Raw genomic sequence first — 18,565 nt, forward strand, 5'->3', positions numbered from 1 at the left:
AAGATTAAATTAGGGAGGCTTAAATCATACACTTTTCACAGAGTATTCATAGAGTACTCCACTCTTCTGAGTGGAATTGAACAGATGAATTCTTCCCTTCTTCCAGATCTTCCTGTTTAAAGAAATTGTTTATCAGATGCTCGCCATTTTTACTATGTTTGGGGCACAACACCAACTCCAGCACATCGGACCACGTTAAAAATGATTAATTTCTCACTTAAGATAGGAATTAAGTTCCACTCAAGTCAACGGGACTTAAGTCAATGTTTCAGTCAAGGCTATATACAGAGATGCTGAATAGCTTTTTAACTCAGCCAATGAAGAACACGAGGAGACATTGGTTTAACCAAGAGGGCAGCAGACTACTGGAATCAATATCTGTCTGCAAGAAAATCAGATAATCAAAGAAATTGAACAATGTAAATCAATTGAAACAGTGGAATAATTACTTTGGCGTTGTATTTTCATTGCAGAAATATTCTCCTAAAGAAACTATGAAATTTTGGTGTGTGCAATAAACTGCTCGCTTGTGTTCTGCTCCCTCCTCAAAAAGCATCCAATTGGAGACGTTTTGAAAACGTAGCACTTACGCACGCACGATTTCTGACAATATCACTTTATCTGCTACTGCTAGATTCTACAAGAACAAATACCCATTCAAATGATACAATTACGCATACACACCAAGTATTTGAGATGAATTTTTATAGACGTGCAAGTGATTTCTTGTCTGACAATCTATGCAAGCATACTGTAGATCCAAGCTTACTTTTTTTTTTTATAGTATATCAGGAGGATATTTACACTGAAACTTTCTTTTCCTGCTTTTGCACCTGGCATTACAAATTGCCTGTGAATGTAAATAAAGTATACATATCCATATCTGGTACTCAAAAATAATATGCATTAACAGTTTTGCATCTGAATGTTGCTTTCCATGTAGAAGAACAAAATAGAATAAGTTTGTACTTCTTTACTTAGAAATAAACTATTAAAAAATGGAACATTCAGCAGAAGAATAAATATTGAGGCTAAAATTTCACAGAATATCATTAGACATGAAAGAATCTGTAAATAAATATATCCTTCAGATCTAGTACACACGCATGTCATTTCCTTGAATTACCAACTCGTGCAGAGCAAGTGTTGGAAAAATAAAACTGCGAAGAAATATACAGCTGGAATTTGGTACATATAGATTTCCCTCTCTTCATTTTAAGAGGTCAAAAAGTCTGCATTTTCAGGTACATTTGTTACATTTACCTGGTAAGAGTCCTTACAACCAGAGTTCCTCATTCTCCCCTCCACCACATATTTTCTATGCCGTCAGTTAAAACTAGTGACTGGTTCATGATTCATGTGTCTGGACTCACAATGAAATAACAGACACCTCTGACAATAGAAGAATGAATAGGTATAGACAAGGGCAGAGGGTCAGTTGCAAACTTTTAAATACAATAAACTCTGAATAAAATTATTACCATTTAACATCCTAACTTATACATGTGGACTGAAATGGCAACATGAAGAAAAACCTTCTAACAACTTCACTGGGTCCATGATTTTTCCCAGTATTTTCACTTTTGCTCACAAGTGACACTGGAACATATTTCAAGCATCTGAAGTTGTATAAGTACTAGCACCTAGTTCTACCTAATAACTCTTCTATCTCTTTATTCACTTTGTAGAATATGCTTATTAGAGAGTATATCATGCATTTATAAAGAACCACATAAAATAACATATTTTTTTTTTTACAATTGCAAATATGCCACCTCCACATTTTTCAAGCATGCCAACACACACTGTCTACTCAAGACTCATATTTGCTAATTAAGCAAAATATTTTTTTTTTTCTTTTTACTGTGTATGGAGTGACATCTGATCTTACCTCTCCATTCTCCAGAGGATGGATCTTGGAATAATAAGAAGTGCATATAACTTCATCATCTTTTATATAGGATGGAGTTCCAGGACGTGGATGAATGTTGTAACGTGTCAGGCACTCACTGTCTGTGATAGCATAATACTGCCATGGCTGATAGTCTACACCATCCAGAGAACGCTCTAATATCCAGTTCCCAGGTCGAGGTGAGTTAGCTGCTTTCACAATAACATATGCAATCTGGAAAATCTGAAAGAAAAAAAAATAGCCAAATTGTTAACATACCTATAAATATGTGATTTAAAACTTATTCCAATTTCTTAATACCTACCAAACTAAGAAGGGGAAATATAATAATGTTTGATTTTTTTTTTCCCCTATAAATGCACTATGGCCTCAGATTCCATCAAAATTCTTCAAATATAGAAACAAACTCTCCATTAACTTTTCTGAAAAAAAAAAGATTTGTTACCTTAGAATCACAGAATATCCTGAATTGGAAGGGACCACAGGGATCATTGAGTCCAAATCCTGGTCCCACACAGGACCACCTGAAAATCAGACCATGTGTCTGAGTGCATTTTCTCACAGCTTAGTGCTGTGACCACATCCCTGGGAAGCCTGTTCCAGTGCCCAACAGTCCTCTCAGTGAAGAACCTTTTGCTAACGCCCAGCCCAAACCTCCTGGCATTAGGCCAGGACAGACTTTGCAAATAGAATTAAAAAGCACTCTAAATTTCACATAACTTAATAAGTGATTGTTAAGCTGCAGTTTCCACAAGACATTTGCAAAGCTTATGTTCAAGTATTTTCAATCTGAATAAATGATTTTGTTTCTGTTTGTGTATTTATACACATATACTTTCTGCAATGTTTACAAGCTGCCAAACTTCATTGCTATTAAGAAAAAACACAGGTTTAAGCCATTGAAAGGTAATCACATCCTACTGAAACTATTCTATAAAACATTCTTGTTTAAATCACATGACTCAGCACAGTGGCCATAAATAAGCTTTACAGGACAGACATATCAAATATCACTATAAACAGAATGCAAGCATGCAATCAGTGCTCATTATGGTCCATTTCACCTGCCCTTTCAATTGATTTATCAAGGCTTATTGCTGTTTACAGGCTTGCTGGAACACAAGCCACAACCAATACATTCACAATTGCAGAATGACGTACATTAGTGACACAGTATTATTATTATTTTTAAACCAAGTAACATCTAGATGTTACTGAGGTAAAACTGAAGCTAAGGAAAGGAAGCAGCTATTTCCATCAGAAAAGCCAATCATACAGCAGATTTATGTTTTAAGACACACACAAAATATAAGGTGCTTAAAAAATATAATATGTGCACTTAAGATGGCAACAAATGATGGCTTTTAAAGCAAGGCTATGTCATGGATGAAATATTGACACGTCCCTTTTCCAAACAACTGGAAAATTGTCTTCAGGTACCAGAGTAACCCTTCCTTTACTGGGGAGCTGCTTAGCAAATCATGTTTTGGCTATTACATCAAGCTAGAGCTTAGTGGCATAAGAATACTAATACCAGTAAAGTCTAATGTATCACTGAGCTTTGCTGTATTTGTTTTCATAATTAAAAAAAGTAAAACTGCTCTGCTTTATGGAGCCAAGTTTCCTACTAAATAGTAGCACCAAGCTTCTGTTTCTACAGGGTAATTCATGGAGCACATCTACTTTACTTTTTAAAATAGCATCAATAAGATGACACCTGTCAAATGATGTAACAACTGTACAACCTTAGAGCACATCTGTCAAAGTACAAGTCCAATAGAACATAACCTGGAGATCAAAGTTTGCTGATACAAATGTCATAACGGAGCAATACCAAGCTGCCTGGTGGCATATAACAGTCCATTAACACAGCTGCCAAAGTACAGCTGGTGCCTTTTCTGTACTTACTCTGCTCATGTGACCATAGTGTAATTATGGGATTGGGAGGGAAATAGTCTAAATAGTCCTTTGAGCTATTCTCAAATTATAGACAACATAATCCTTGAGATGAGAAACAAAATGAGTCCTGGGTCTCATTTTCAGTAGTAATTGTCTCAGTAGTGAGATCTGCAAAGCACATGTTGTGAAGTACAGTTTAAGTTATAGCACTGTATCTTCTTCTGTATGCCTCATAAGACATAGAAAAGTGCATCCTACTACAAAGGATAATTCGCTACACTAATATTATTCAGATAGAGCTGAAGTGAATCATTAATCTGCTTAGGGTTAGCTAGCAAAGCAGGAAATCTCATTGTGCCTGACTCCCACATGCACTACTATTTAAAAAATAAATCTATCTTTCATGTAAGTCAGAACATCAGAGAGAAAAAAAATGAGTACCACAAAATTTTATAAGAGATTTTCAATATTTCCATTTCATTTTCCAAACAGAGCAATGTAATAGTTCTAAAGGAGGCTTCCAATCAGCAAATCTGGTGTAAGTTGCATACCTACTTCTTTACCACAATTATATGGTTGTATATTATTCCATTTCAGTGGCCAAGTAAACATGGTATTCTTTATTGAGGAGTTTGGAAAGGGTTTTTCCTCATGTTTTGTTATAAACTGTGGCAAACACCTATCAGTCCAGTATGAAATCCATCCAGATGAGTCAACTAGAACTGCTATTTCAGAACACCTTGCAGACTAGCAGGGGTTATTGGCTACCGGGTGGTACAGCTCATTAGGAGATGAACAGGAAATAATATTTTTGGACTGTATATAACTTATTATGGGATGGTTTGTAGGGAAAGGGAGGAATAAGTGCAAGATAGAAGAAAAAAGTAGATGAAAACAAACAAACAAAAAAACAACAGTTGACATAAATAGTTGTCCAGTCAGCATGTTTGTCCAGACCATGATCTCTGCAGCCAGTCCTATTTTCTCTTTAAATCCTGTTTCAAAGCATCTCCCATTTGGGTGGCCTCTCTCTTTTGAGTGGGTACACAGAACCACAGCATCCTTGCATCCATCAGGCTACCCAGTCCATTAAGTTCTAGTACTTAGCATGACCAGGAATCAGGCATCACATATGTTACACGGACAGGACATTAGACATCTCAAATTAAATATTGCATCTGCACTATTTTTCACTTTTGTTTTAAAAGGCCAGTATCAATATCTTATGATTTTAGTTGTTCAGTCATATTTCAGTTCACATATGTTGCTACAGATTATTGTTTGGATTTTTGTACTTCTTTTTTAATAAGAGTATACAGTTTTGATGCAAGAATATTCAAATGATTGGCTATTTATAAATAACTAACCTTCTCATTTTAGTCTAGCATCCAACTCTAAGAGAAACCCTAATTTAGAGATGGAGTGGCTCTCCAGATTCATCAAACAACCATCTAGCCTGCGTCTCTTTTTATCACTGTCCTGAGAGACAGTTACACAGGTTTCAAACATTCTGCTCACAGTTAGAAATTCTGTAATTGAAAATGTTGAGGGGAGGCGGAGGAGGGGGGGGGATGCTTAGCGGGGTTCAGCTAATACCAATTTAGAGAGCTGAACAGCTCCCTGCCATGCTGCAGTTTGCCTTCTAATGTGTCTCTCCTGTTCATCTGATCTGCTTCCAACAGAAATGTTACTACCAGATGGGGAATTTGGGTTGAAAGATGCACACACTTGATTCCAACATAGAGTTTTTTGGTTTTTTTTGTGTTCCCCCCCTCCATGGTGTTGCAAACAATTCTAGCTATCAGAGCATCGTCTGCCCCAGAAAAAAAAATATATATATAATATATATATATATAGGTAAGAATGTCATGCAAAACCAGAATGACCACAGCACTTTGTGCGGAACAACTGAGAAAGATTTCACCATGGCACACCTTGAGAAGCGCTAAAGGTGTGTGTCTCCAAAGCAAACCGAGCTTCAGTTATAAACACGTATCTTTTCTAATTAGACAAAAATAGACTCAGTTTCATTCAGTTAGTACCTGCAAAACTGTAACCTTCAATGTGCATTTTAAAAAACAGTTTAAAAATATCTCCACTTATCTCCAATCTTGGCTTTCTCCCTCTACTTTATGTAACTGCTAGAGAGTCTTAGGCTCCTTTAAAAAATGCGTTCTTCTCCTTGAGAAAAGTAAATCTGTTATTAATACCTCTCAACTTTTGCTCATAAGTAAAAAATGATTATAACATGTCTATTTTTTTAAATAAAATTTTCTATTAAAACAGTGCACTGTATAAAATTTCAAACTGTAAAGCTTTCAAGTTGTCCAGCTGTTGAATATCTAAGATACATTAAGCCAAACAGGAGTCGGTGCCTGTAAAGTTTCTGGCATTGCCAGCTTTTTTCTTTGTAATTTTCTCTGTTGGTTTTCTCCATTATCCACTCTTCACCTGTTTGTGAAGGCCTGATAAATAGCTTCTTCCTGTTGACCATATTTCCTTCTCATCATTGGCTAATTACATCAGAACTGAAGGCTAAAGTCAGTAATTTATTTTCATAGCACTTTCAAATAATAGCAAGGAGCACTTCCTTTCCTCTTTATTTCATAGGGCTAATGAAATAAAGAAATAATCTATTTCAATTGAGAGAGAGCATGGTGAAGAAAGAAAACTTGATGGAAATGCCAGTATTCACACTTTTTTCTTCAAACCTAGATAACAGAATAGAAAAGATGATCCTTCTGTTTTGGTGCTAACACACCAAAAATTCAAAAAAAAAAAGTTTTTTCATTGATCCAAGAGCTGTTACTTAGTCTGGGTCCAGCACCATACTGAGTATCCAGGGTAAATAGTGTTCTCATTTTCATGCAGTGTTCCCTTACCAGCTGCATTTCAAAGTAACCTATGTATTCCTCTAGCCTGAGAAATGAAGATCTATTATAGACAATTTTTAGTCTCCATTTCAAAGCGCAGCAATGAAGAAACCTTGAAATCTAAACAGCTAAAATTTATTCTCAGTCTCCTCACCTATTACAGACATATGAAATCTCTATATTTTATTTCCATAATGATAATATTAATTCCAATATAGATAAAACTACTTAGATACAGGAATGGCACAAAATAATATGCTTTTCCTAGAGAAGCCTTAATTATCTTATGAAATTTCTCAGATTTCCTTTTTGTAAAACCAGCAGCAAGCTCATGCAGCACTAGTTTTATTAATGTGAAATAAAAGATATCTTTCAATGTTATGGCTTCTGTACTTTTCTGCACAGAGCTAAAAAGTATACAAGTAAATAGTTTTTAGTGAGATGATGTCTATCTGTTACCCACCTCGAGGAGCAGTCTGCAAAGACACATCTGAAACTGCTGCACCATTAGCACGGGGCAACTTCTGCATTATTGACAATTAGACCTTTAACACTTCCTTGCTGAAACTGTAGCAAGATGGTGATTTGAGATCTCTCTGGAAAAGAATGTGCTACTACTATATGGTAACAGGCATCATCTTTAGGCCTAGGATTTTGATTATGAGCTCTTTGAGGTAAGATCATTAATCCAAGTGTGAAATAGGAATGTACTAATTTATATCCACTCCCTGAACACGGCACAATCTTTTCTCCATTTCAGTCATGAAATATTGAACAATATGAACAAAGAGAACATAAATAAGGTAGTGACTTAAACTATGAAACCAAAAATAGAGACATTTCAGAAAATATTTTCAGCTTTTTATTTGATTCTTTATATTCCTCATTTTCTTTTTAGATACTGTAGTTCATTTTTTTAACTAAACACAGAAGCAGTTAAAAAGGTTTAAAAATAAATTCTGGCAGTATTTTTAACCTGCCTCATGTCAGTAAACTCAAAAAAAATCAAAACTTTACACAAGGAAATAAGTAAACTGAAAAGAAATGAGATGCTAGCTCTGATGCCCAGATCAAAGTTTGTGCATGTTCAGTTTTCATTTTTGTTTTTAGTTCTTCATACTTCTATTTTGATACTGTCTCCCACGACATCCTGCTAGCAAAGCTGAGAACGTGTGGGATAGAGGAGTGGACAGTTAGGTGGGTTAAGAACTGGCTGACTGGCCGAGCTCAGAGGGTGGTGATCCGTGGCACAGAGTCCGGCTGGAGACCTGTGACTAGCGGTGTTCTGCAGGGGTTGGTGCTGGGTCTGGTCTTGTTCAACATCTTCATCGACAACCTTGATGAGGGAATAGTGTCTGCCCTCAGCAAGTACGCCGATGACACAAAGCTGGGAGGAGTGGCCAACACGCCAGAAGGCTGTGCTGCCATTCAGCAAGACCCGGACCAGCTAGAGAGATGGGCAGGAAGAAACCAAATGAGGTTTAACAAGACCAAGTGTAGAGTCCTGCACGTGGGAAGGAACAACCACATGTGTCAGTACAGGCTGGGGGATGACCTGCTGGAGAGGAGCTCTGCAGAGAAGGACCTGGGGGTCCTTGTGGATGACAGGTTGGCCATGAGCCAGCAGTGTGCCTTCATGGCCAACAGGGCCAATGGGATCCTGGCGTGCATTAAAAGGAGCGTGGCCAGCAGGTCAAGGGAGGTGATCCTCCCCCTCTACTCTGCCCTGGTCAGGCCTCACCTGGAGTACTGTGTCCAGTTCCGGGCTCCCCGCTACAAAAAAGACAGGGATCTCCTGGAAAGAGTCCAGCGGAGGGCCACAAAGATGATACGGGGCCTGGAGCATTTTCCCTATGACGAAAGGCTGAGAGACCTGGGTCTGTTCAGCCTGGAGAAAACTAGACTGAGAGGGGATCTCATCAATGTGTATAAACATCTGAGGTGTGGGAGACAGAGGCATTTGGCCAACCTCTTTTCAGTGGTTTGTGGGGATAGGACAAGGGGTAATGGCCACAAAATGGAGCACAGGAAGTTCCACACCAACATGAGAAAGAACTTCTTCACGGTGAGGGTAATGGAGCACTGGAACAGGCTGCCCAGGGAGGTTGTGGAGTCTCCCTCTCTGGAAATATTCGAGGCCCATCTGGATGCCTACCTGGGCAGCCTGCTGTAAGGAACCTGCTTTGGCAGGGGGGTTGGACCTGATGATCTTTCGATGTCCCTTCCAACCCCTACAATTCTGTGATTCTATTTTGTTGTTGTTGTTGTCCTAATTAACCTGAGGACTGCTTTAAATATGGATATGTTGCTGTATGGCACAGCAGGGCAATATATGGAATGTGCAGGGTGAATTCTGAGATGAGCAATTTTATGTTTCCATCTCATAGCCCTCTTTTACAATCAGAATTTCCTTATGAATAATTAGACAACATAATACTTTAGGACTCACAACAAAGAGAACAGTTTGTCTTCACCATTAGGTGTTAAGTTATATGCAAGATCAGACTAAGTCTCTGTTTTGCCATGCTTTGTAATTGAAGAGATCCAATATATATACTTCTCTAAGTTTGTCCAGTCATTTAGTCCACATTACTCCAAAATCAAACAAACACATAAATGACTGCCTTTTCTGTCTAAACTACATCACTGATATGCGAGCCTTCCACAGAGCATGCACAGCATGGACTTCACATAGCAGAGAAAGAGAATAATTATGCCATCAATAGATATATATATATATTTACATGGTGAAAGGAACATATACATACATATATTATTCATTGTTCAGTGAACAAGGGATCATTATGCAGCCCCAAGACCTGTTTAAATGTTTGCTTTATTACAATTATGAATTTTTCCTAGAGTAATTTTAGACCAACCAACAAATCAAGACTATTGCACGCATGTATGACGAAAAACTGTTGGCAAGTCAAATTCAATGCTCTCGACCACGCCCTGACCTACTGTTCACATTATTAAAAGTAGCAGTATTTTACCCTCTGCTCTATGTTGATATCTGAACAAATATACATTTAAAACCTGCTAGCTAAAACAAAGGGAAATTGAAAACAAGCATCAAATCATTGATGCTTGTTGCAATGATTTGATGAAGTATTGGCACAAAGCTGCGAAGTGCTACATGGCATTTGTATGACAAAATAGTGTCTTGCTATTAGGAGCTGCTCCTACTCCCCTAAATCTTAACTCACATACACAAAATATTGTCAAAAACAAACTAGTCAATTAACAATCTATCTTGATACATATTGAGCAGTTCTCTTATTACTACAATTCTCATCAGGTGCAATAAAGAATCTTGTTGTCCATCTTGTAGCACATACCTTCCATTTTAATAATTTAATGATAAAAGGCTATGAAACTCTATGACAAACAGCAGCACTATTTCATGACCACCACTATCAGCTGCAAAACTCTTTTTTTTTAATGCAGCTTTTAATTCATTATAAACTATTCACTGATGACATATTTCTTCAGTAAATATAGCAAAATCTGTTAAAGACTGAGCCTCCTATGAACCCATTCTTTATCCTGCCACCAGTCTCCCAGACTGTGTGACTTTCTTTAGCACCGGAATTGCCAATAGTACAAAACCTCACATTCATGTCATGTGCCACTCAGGATTCAAAGGTTATAATAGAGTAATTAGGACCTATATCCTGAAACTATTTGCCCAACGGATGGAAAGGTGAATGGCTCTCCTGATAACAACCAGAGTTAGAGAAGAAAAAATGGTATGCATATTTACTGTAGTCATCCAGAAAAAATGTGAGGCAAGTAACTTCAAAAAGAAAAACTATAAATTCTTGAACCTTTTTTTTAATCTTTCAGAGTGTATTATGATGTGAAGCTGAAAGGAACTGCTTACTTAGAAATCTTTCTGACTAACCACAAAGCAATAAAGTTACAGTCTGATTTAGTGAGGAGCATAAAAATATTGGGCAAAGTAATCCTGTGGAGATTTATTGTTAATACAACAACTCAGCCTAGCTAGCAGCACTATATATGGTGGGTATTAGAGCTGATCTTTCAGGACTAAAATGGCTTCCTAGCGTTTCAGAAAACATTGAAGAATACTCCCTGCACGTATTACTTTACTTCTCAGGAATAATAAATAAAAAATAAAAATAATAAAAAAAAAAACCTCTTTTTTAACACTGCAGAAAAGTCAGCTTGAGTAACTTTACAAACACTTGTTTATCAGAACATCTAAAAGCTTAATGCAGCTGGTAGTATTGGAGTGACGGTTGGCATAGGTGTGCACTCTTGACACCTATGGATAAAGGTCCCTCATTTTTCTTTAGACTTTTGTGTTGAGTTATATGAATGTGTAAAAACTTGATTCTGAGACAATAACTGAAGCCTCGATGACATCTGTCACCAGTGTCATACAGAGTGTGTACTCTCTTCAAGCATATTCTCTGCTTCCCAAAAAGCCAGGTGGGAAACCACATAACAGAAAGTATACTTGCTAACCCGTCTAAACCAGATAATTCTAAAAAATGTTCACTGTGATGTCAAAATATTTACTACAGGTCTGTTTGTTTATAATTATGTTCTCTAAGTATGTTCATCACTGGTGTATTTATGTGTTGTTTGTTTTCTGTTGTTTTTGGTTGGTTGGTTTTTTGCTTTTTACAAAACATTTCATTATAAACTAACTTCAAATACATTAGTTTTGCTTTGATTAAAAAGAATACCTGAAGGGCAAAGTATGCTTTCTTTCATCCTATTGATACCTGATTCTTGCATTACCAGTGAACTCTGAAACTAAAGAATGAAAAGAATTACTGAAACGTTGAGATTTATGTTCAGAGAAGAGAAAAGAAACTTTAAAAAAAAATCATTTTTAACTAACATCCAGGTACATGTGCAAAAATTAGCTGGGGACTTCAGTAATATAGAACAGATGCCATTATTTATTTTCATTTGTCATTTACATTTTCATTCAGAGTATAAAATGCCATTTTACATTCTTGTTTTCATGGTTTTAGCTGCATCTTTTAGGGCTTTCACTTTAACAATCCATTATCACTTAGGTATAACTGAACCGGGGAACTTCTTTTCGGGGGGGGGGGGGGGGGCATGTAATTAAATGCTTTGTATTCTTAAGTGTTTACATTACTTTAAAATAGAATGATTAATATGCAAGCAAAAACAATGCCAAATATGCAGGTTGACAACTCCATTTTGCAGATATGCACTGTAGCTTATTGCCCCAAAGCTCATACATCAGTATTATGTACTTTAAATCTTTACCATCAGCTGAAGCCAGAGAGTGCCAGCTGCTCTTGCAAGGGGGTGGGACTGCTTTCCCACCACCTCCAGAGATACAGAGATACCAGCTTGTTCCACACCAATCCGCCCCCCCACCCCACCCCAAACCTAACAGAACCTGGCAGAAACCTAACTCCCCCCCAAAATAAGACAATGCTAGTTTTCAGTATCAAGGTACTGATCTGGTTCAGTATGTAGCAGCACAACTGCTAGTGCCAGACCACGGGACTGTTTGGGGAAGGCTGGGGAGGGAGAAACAGCAACCGCATGAAAATGCAGTATCCCTGACTCAACAGGCTTTGCTTCTATTCACACTTTTCTCTTTAGACAAAGATTTGAGAAGATGGACAAAACAGACTGGCATTTGCTGGTGAGACATCTCAGTTTAAACTGAGAAACCATATTAGGCTTTGGTTTGGAGATGAAGAGAAGCCATATGGTTTACCTTTACAGAAGCTTTCTTGAAAGTGTTTCAGACATTTAAAGCATATAACTGTAGTGAAAGAGAAAGAGAGAATACTAACCAAAAACCTAAGCAAAATCTTTGGACATGTATACGAGTTTAACATGGGAAGACCAACTGGTACGTAATTTTCCTACTCTGTTTCTTGTATCCCAAGACTAGGCATTGTCGTAAAATCACAGAACGGTTTAGTCAGGAAGGAACTCTTAAGGATCATCTTGACCAGTTCCCCTGCCAAGGGCAGGGACACCTTCCACTAGAACAGTTTGCTTAAAGCCCCATCCAACCTGACTTTGAACACTTCCAATGATAGACATCACAGCTTCTCAGGGCAACTTGTTCCAGTGTCTCACCATTTCTTCTTTATATCTAATATAAGAGTCTACTCTCTTCCAGTTTAAAACCATTGTCCCCTTTCCTGTCACTACAGCCCTTGTAAAAAGCTTTTCTCCATCTTTCTTCTAAGCCCCCTTTATATATCGAAAGGTCATTAACCTTCTGTTTATTCCTTTAGCTATTCTGATATTTGATATCAGAAGTTCTTCATAGAAAGCTAGTTGTAATCCCTCACATCCCAAAAATGTATTTGATATTACAGAGCAGAGAAAAACAAACATATCGTAGTGATATACATATTTCATATACCACTTTGCAGATAGTGTGTAAAGGCTACTTTACCCTTGCTGCGTTGCACTACACATTCTGATTCCTTAGCCACTGTCTTGTGGACTATTATAGATTTTTTTTTATTATTATTATTATTTTTAACTAATATTAAAAGAAGCAATGCTGTTGTGAAATACCTTATCATCTAGTGTGCCTTGTACTTCACTGTGGCTGAAAAAGTGACTTCAGACAATCACTAAAGGATGAGTTTAACTGGATCTAATTGTGCAGTGATGTATAGAGTGAGTGCTACGCAAAGCATTCCAACAGTCTTTTGAAGCCAGACAGCCAGGAAATGGTTCCAGAATCCAAAATCATGCCCCAAATTGTAAATAGTCAAGGCTCAAAATTTTTTCTATTTCTTCCTCAAGAAATAGATTAATTGGATGGGAATGCAGACTAAGTAAATTCATAGTCTTTGCCTGTCCAAGGCTTTGAAAAAGCAAATTCTGGGAACTGCATCATTTGCAAATTAAGTGTCAATCTCATTTACTAGAAAGACAAAGAAATAGCTAGTCAGAGAAGGTGGCATTATATTTGACATTACACAACAACTCCAAGCCAATCCCTGCTACAGCCATCATCTTGTAACACCTTCAGCCAAACACTAAAAGGATGGCAAAAAGCAATATAGAAGTGGTGATGGAAATAAGAATTTACTCACTCATATAAGCTTTCAAAAACAGCTATTCTTTAAATTAAAGATACTAGAAACAGATAACCTGCCTCATTCTGGTCATATATCTGGGCAACATCTTCAACACAGTTCTGCAAGACAGTGCTTGTCATGTTTGCCTCAAGTCATCCCTGGCAAACAAACATGTGATCTCTGCTGCTGTGTGACAGTGATGAACTCTGAAATAGAGCTGTGCTCCCCCAAGAGATCTGGCTAATGTTGTGCATCAAGGGAACTGACAGATGAAAATAACATTTCCTTCAAACAGCTATCAACACAGCAGTCATACTAGCAAAGCCAAGGAGCAAGTGACAAGCAAAGTCCCACAAGTAAGGTGTCTTCACGGAAGCTTTCTCATCTCTCATATTTTTCCCCTACCCTAACAAAGGTTAGCAATATTGCATTAAAACATATGGGAACACCACCATTTTGGTGTGCATAGTATCTGATAGGCTGAGTGTAAAATATGGACTCTGTTCAGACACAGAGCTTAGAATGGTACGTCCACACTAGCTTTCTAGCTCAGATAAGCAGGTTCTTTTGAGGTGAATCTCCCAACTGCTCCCAGTTAGTATGCTTTGGTTCCCATCATGAATGAATCTTAGAGCTCACAAACAGTATTCTTTTCAGGAAAAAAAACTAAACCAGTAGAATATGCCTAGAAACACACCCAATTCATTTTAGCTGCTAATGGACATTCAGACCATGATACAGAATAGAGATAGCCTAAAGTAAATTTCTTGGCAAGTTATCTGTGCCACCAGCACCAAATAAACACAAGTCCTCTCCCAGGTCTACTTCCCTCTTTTTCCCTGTGACACACTGTTTACTAATGCAGGAACACTTAAAGTATCGATATTCATATTTTTCTCTCGTTTCGTTTCAAATATAAACCAAATGTTCAAATTATAGGTCACACTATGTATGGCAGTCCTCAGCATAGCAGCAGATGTACTTACTTACTATCCTGTTACTTTCCTGTCCAAGCCTGAATATCTCTATTCATCTTGTCATAGTTTTCTAGTTCTCTCATTTGTGTCTTTTGCTACAGAACTTAGTTGTACAGTCCTGTGTAGAGAAAGCACGAGGAAACCCTCAGTTTTGCAATTCTTTTCCTCTTCCTAATATTATCCTTTTTCAGGATAGACAATATATGCTCGTCTGCACATGTATGCACATGTACATTTCTACTCATGGACACTGAAGTGAATCGAATAACAAAGAAATCATTCAGAAACAAATCTAAAACCTCTGTCCAAATATAATTTGGACAACACAGAATTACAAAATAATGAGCTTAGCACTTACAGAATATTGCGCTCCACTTTTCATAAATGCTTCTCAAAGTGCTTCTGAGGTCAAGCACGCTTCTACTTCCAGTTATTCAGTTCTCTATCTAGTTCCAGGAATGCCACTTTCCAAAGTATAACATGTGCCACTCAAACGGTAAAGTCCAAACTTATGTTCTAAAAACTGGTGGAATACATTTCAGAAGAAAAGGCAAGTAGGACTGCAGTGATTTCTACATGGAGGCAGAACAGAATTCCTTAGAATCCTTGCTCCCTTCCCATGGAAGGAGGAGTTGAAAAGCAGAGTTGAAGGAGCGGGACACTATCAGTGCTTAAAGAAATGAAAACTGATGAACTGTGGTCTCTTTATAGAGAAAAGAACTATATAGCTTATTCAGTGATTCTTGCTGCTCTACCAGATCTTATGAGGCTCTGAGGGGTGTCAACTACTTTGTTTTTATTTAGAAATATATGCCTAGAAAGGATTTCCTGTACACTGAACTATTCCCCCACAATCTCAGACAATTAAGATATACTTATTAAATCCAACAGTTACCACCACAGCATTAACTCTGTGTCCACCCACCCAGTGTTCATTGACATCTACAAGTCACATAAAATATTCCTGCACCATTAAAATAAACATGTAAAGTGTCTAGTCAGAAAATCAAAACCCTTATAAATATGCTCCTGGCATAAACATCTTAGCAATACCAAGGATATTGTCAATGTCCTAGTTCCCCACAACAGCAGGGTATTTGCTCATGAAAGTGTCCTGATGTATGTAGAAATTGGAAACAGATGGGCTGACCACCTCACCGCAAACTTCTAATTGGTTTCCCTGTGTATTTGCCAATTTTCTTTAAAGATATTCTACTACTCTTCCACATCACTGAAATCATTGAACCAAATGAGGATTTCAGATAGCATGAATACAGGGAATATATTTGTCCTGGAAATCCAACCATTTCTGTTTTGCAACCTCCTTTTTTCTCTACTTCTTGAAAGAGCATAGCTCGTCAACAGAAGGAGCTTCTTTATAAGAGAAGAATTATTTTCTGTCCTGTGAAACATTGCACTCACTGGACTTGAGTTAATTTTGTTGCACTTGAACCCATCACTCTTAAGGCCAAATCCACAGACCCTACGCAGCCAGCAAAGATGCAGAACACATTCTCTGTGTGTATGTGAGCACTTCACAGATGAAAAAACCTAGTGTGCTGATGAAAAAACCTAGTGTACTGATGAACCTACCCTGCCAAACTCAGCTCTGCAGTTGCAATAACCTGAGTAGCTCAACTTCTCAATTTTAACCCCCATTTAAATTTGTCTGAATGACTCCCAAATAAATCTACACTCATATTTTGATCTCTATCCACTTTCTGGGTAAATAGCACTGTAAAAATAATTTCAGATGTACAGCTATGAATTATGTTCCAGAATATTCTTGTGAAATAGATAAGATTGTCAAAATGGCTAAGAAGTCTGGAAAAATGAAGGGTTAAGAGCAAATTAGCAAAGATGCTGAGAACAAAACAGTCTCAATTTTCAACATGTATTTTTATAATATAAATGGAGTACAAATTTCAAAGGTACCTTAGTGAATTAGAAGCCTGGCCTCCTTACATATGAAAGCTTTTTTATAAATACTCTGTTACACCTCAACTGTTGGGAGAAAGCAAATAAACAAACAACTGCGTTTTTCCCAAGCTAACTGAAAATATTTTGACTCCTTCTAAAGTTAAACTGTATGAAGTAAAATATCCTTATTAATTATTCTTAACTAGTATACACTATTTTTTACACAGCTGTACTGCACAATAAAGTAAAAAAATATATATGCAGATGCCCCCAAAGGTCAAGCATTATATAAGTGAAAAAATTGTAATTATTTTCCTGATTTTTTCATGAAATTAAGACTTGCTGAAAGCATTTCATATACTATCATAATTACTAGTAATAACATACAAACTAACGCATTCCTGCAATTTACAGTCCATTACTTGTAGGTTTGTCATTTGTTATTTCTATCCTATAAAAAGAAGTCAAGCATTTTTGTACGTAAAGCAAGAATTTATCAACACAAACATAGCAATTACTGAATCTCACATAAGGCAAAAATAAAGAACAGAATTTCTTTTAAGTGAAGTCTCAAAGATACCTGGTGACCTTCAGCCATTCACAATGGCTACTATCCATGACGTTAGCTGGAAGGGAAATTTCATATTTTACTGACTTCTTTAATAAAGCCTACAGTGTTGTTTTTACAAAAGATCCAAACAAGAAAATAAAAACTCCTAATATTCCTCAAAACCCAAAAAAACCTCTCATTTCTTAAGGAAAATTCCACAAGCCAAGCATAGTACAATATACTACATTTTGCAGAACAAAGTTGTTGCTCTGTTCATGTAAGATGGTGAGCAAGCATGCCTTCCTAACTCTACGTATGCTCCTCACATCATTTAGAGTTAGTCAGATAGTATCAGTAGCACAGGGTCATATCCCACCTCTCTGACATACCCATACTCTGACACGCTCTCTCACATTTCAGCCAGTGCAACTGAATGGGTTTAAGAGAAGGGATCAGCATTAGTCCTGTGAAAGGCCCCACCAAGCTTTCTTGGAACAATAAGCAAGAGAACAAGGGGGAGAGGGGAAAGGAGGAATGGACAACAGGCATGAGCCTTGTCTCACTTAAAAACCATGCAAAACCAAAACAACACCCCCACACCCACCCATCAAAACAAACCCACACAACATGATACAGTATTCTCAGACCACTGGTGAAATGGCATACAAAGAAGCCTTTTAAATACATTAGAACAATCTGTACTTTTTCTCAGTGGAGTCACTGACCCCGCAGTAGCTAGTTTTGAGTATACAATAAAAAAAAAAAAGTTTTAGGAACTGCACACTTTTTTTTTGTTTGTTTGTTTGTTTTATAAATTTATTATAACAAGCTGAATACTGACACAACAGGGAAAAAAAAAAGTAAAGTTCTAGCTTAGCAAACCTGGCTGAAGCAACTACACAAGTAAAGATCACTAGAGTGCTAATTCAGTCCTAATGCTCAAGAGCTAATTATATATATATAATCATAGAATATCTGCGTTGGAAGGGACACACAAGGATCATCGAGTCCAACTCCTAGGTCCCCGAAGGACCACCCAAAAAATAATAATAATATCATGTGTCTGAGAGCGTTGTCCAAACACTTCTTGAACTCCATCAGGCTCAGTGCCATGACCACTGCCCTGGGGAGCCTGTTCCAGTGCCTGACTAACTTCTCGGTGAAGAACCTTTTCCTGATATCCAGCCTGAACCTCCCATGTCGCAGCTTCAAGTCATTCCCTCAGGTCCTATCACATTAATAGATCAGAACCAACAAGAGGCACAATCCCTTTGTACAGGCAAACCAAACTCTGAAACTTTAAAAGACATTTTAAAAATAACTTGATAATTCCTTGATAAAGTTCCTTGCGCAGGAACTTA

At 37.3% G+C, this 18,565-nt stretch overlaps 1 protein-coding gene and 1 long non-coding RNA gene across 5 annotated transcripts in view; one reads left to right on the forward strand and one right to left on the reverse strand.

Moving 5' to 3' along the window:
* The window catches only part of LAMA2 (laminin subunit alpha 2), a 380,279-nt gene that overhangs the window by 264,110 nt on the left and 97,604 nt on the right, over positions 1 to 18,565 (reverse strand). For all 4 annotated transcript variants that reach the window (XM_080586775.1, XM_080586773.1, XM_080586776.1 and 1 more), the window contains exon 4: positions 1,892 to 2,134. In XM_080586775.1, the coding sequence (XP_080442901.1) occupies positions 1,892 to 2,134 (243 nt within the window). The remainder of the gene's footprint in view (positions 1 to 1,891; positions 2,135 to 18,565) is intronic.
* Positions 1 to 18,565, forward strand: part of LOC308192848 — a 266,449-nt gene that overhangs the window by 75,439 nt on the left and 172,445 nt on the right. The window lies entirely within an intron of this gene.

Source organism: Anser brachyrhynchus (genome assembly GCF_964034855.1).
Source record: "Anser brachyrhynchus genome assembly, chromosome: 3".
Taxonomy (NCBI): Eukaryota; Metazoa; Chordata; class Aves; order Anseriformes; family Anatidae; genus Anser; species Anser brachyrhynchus.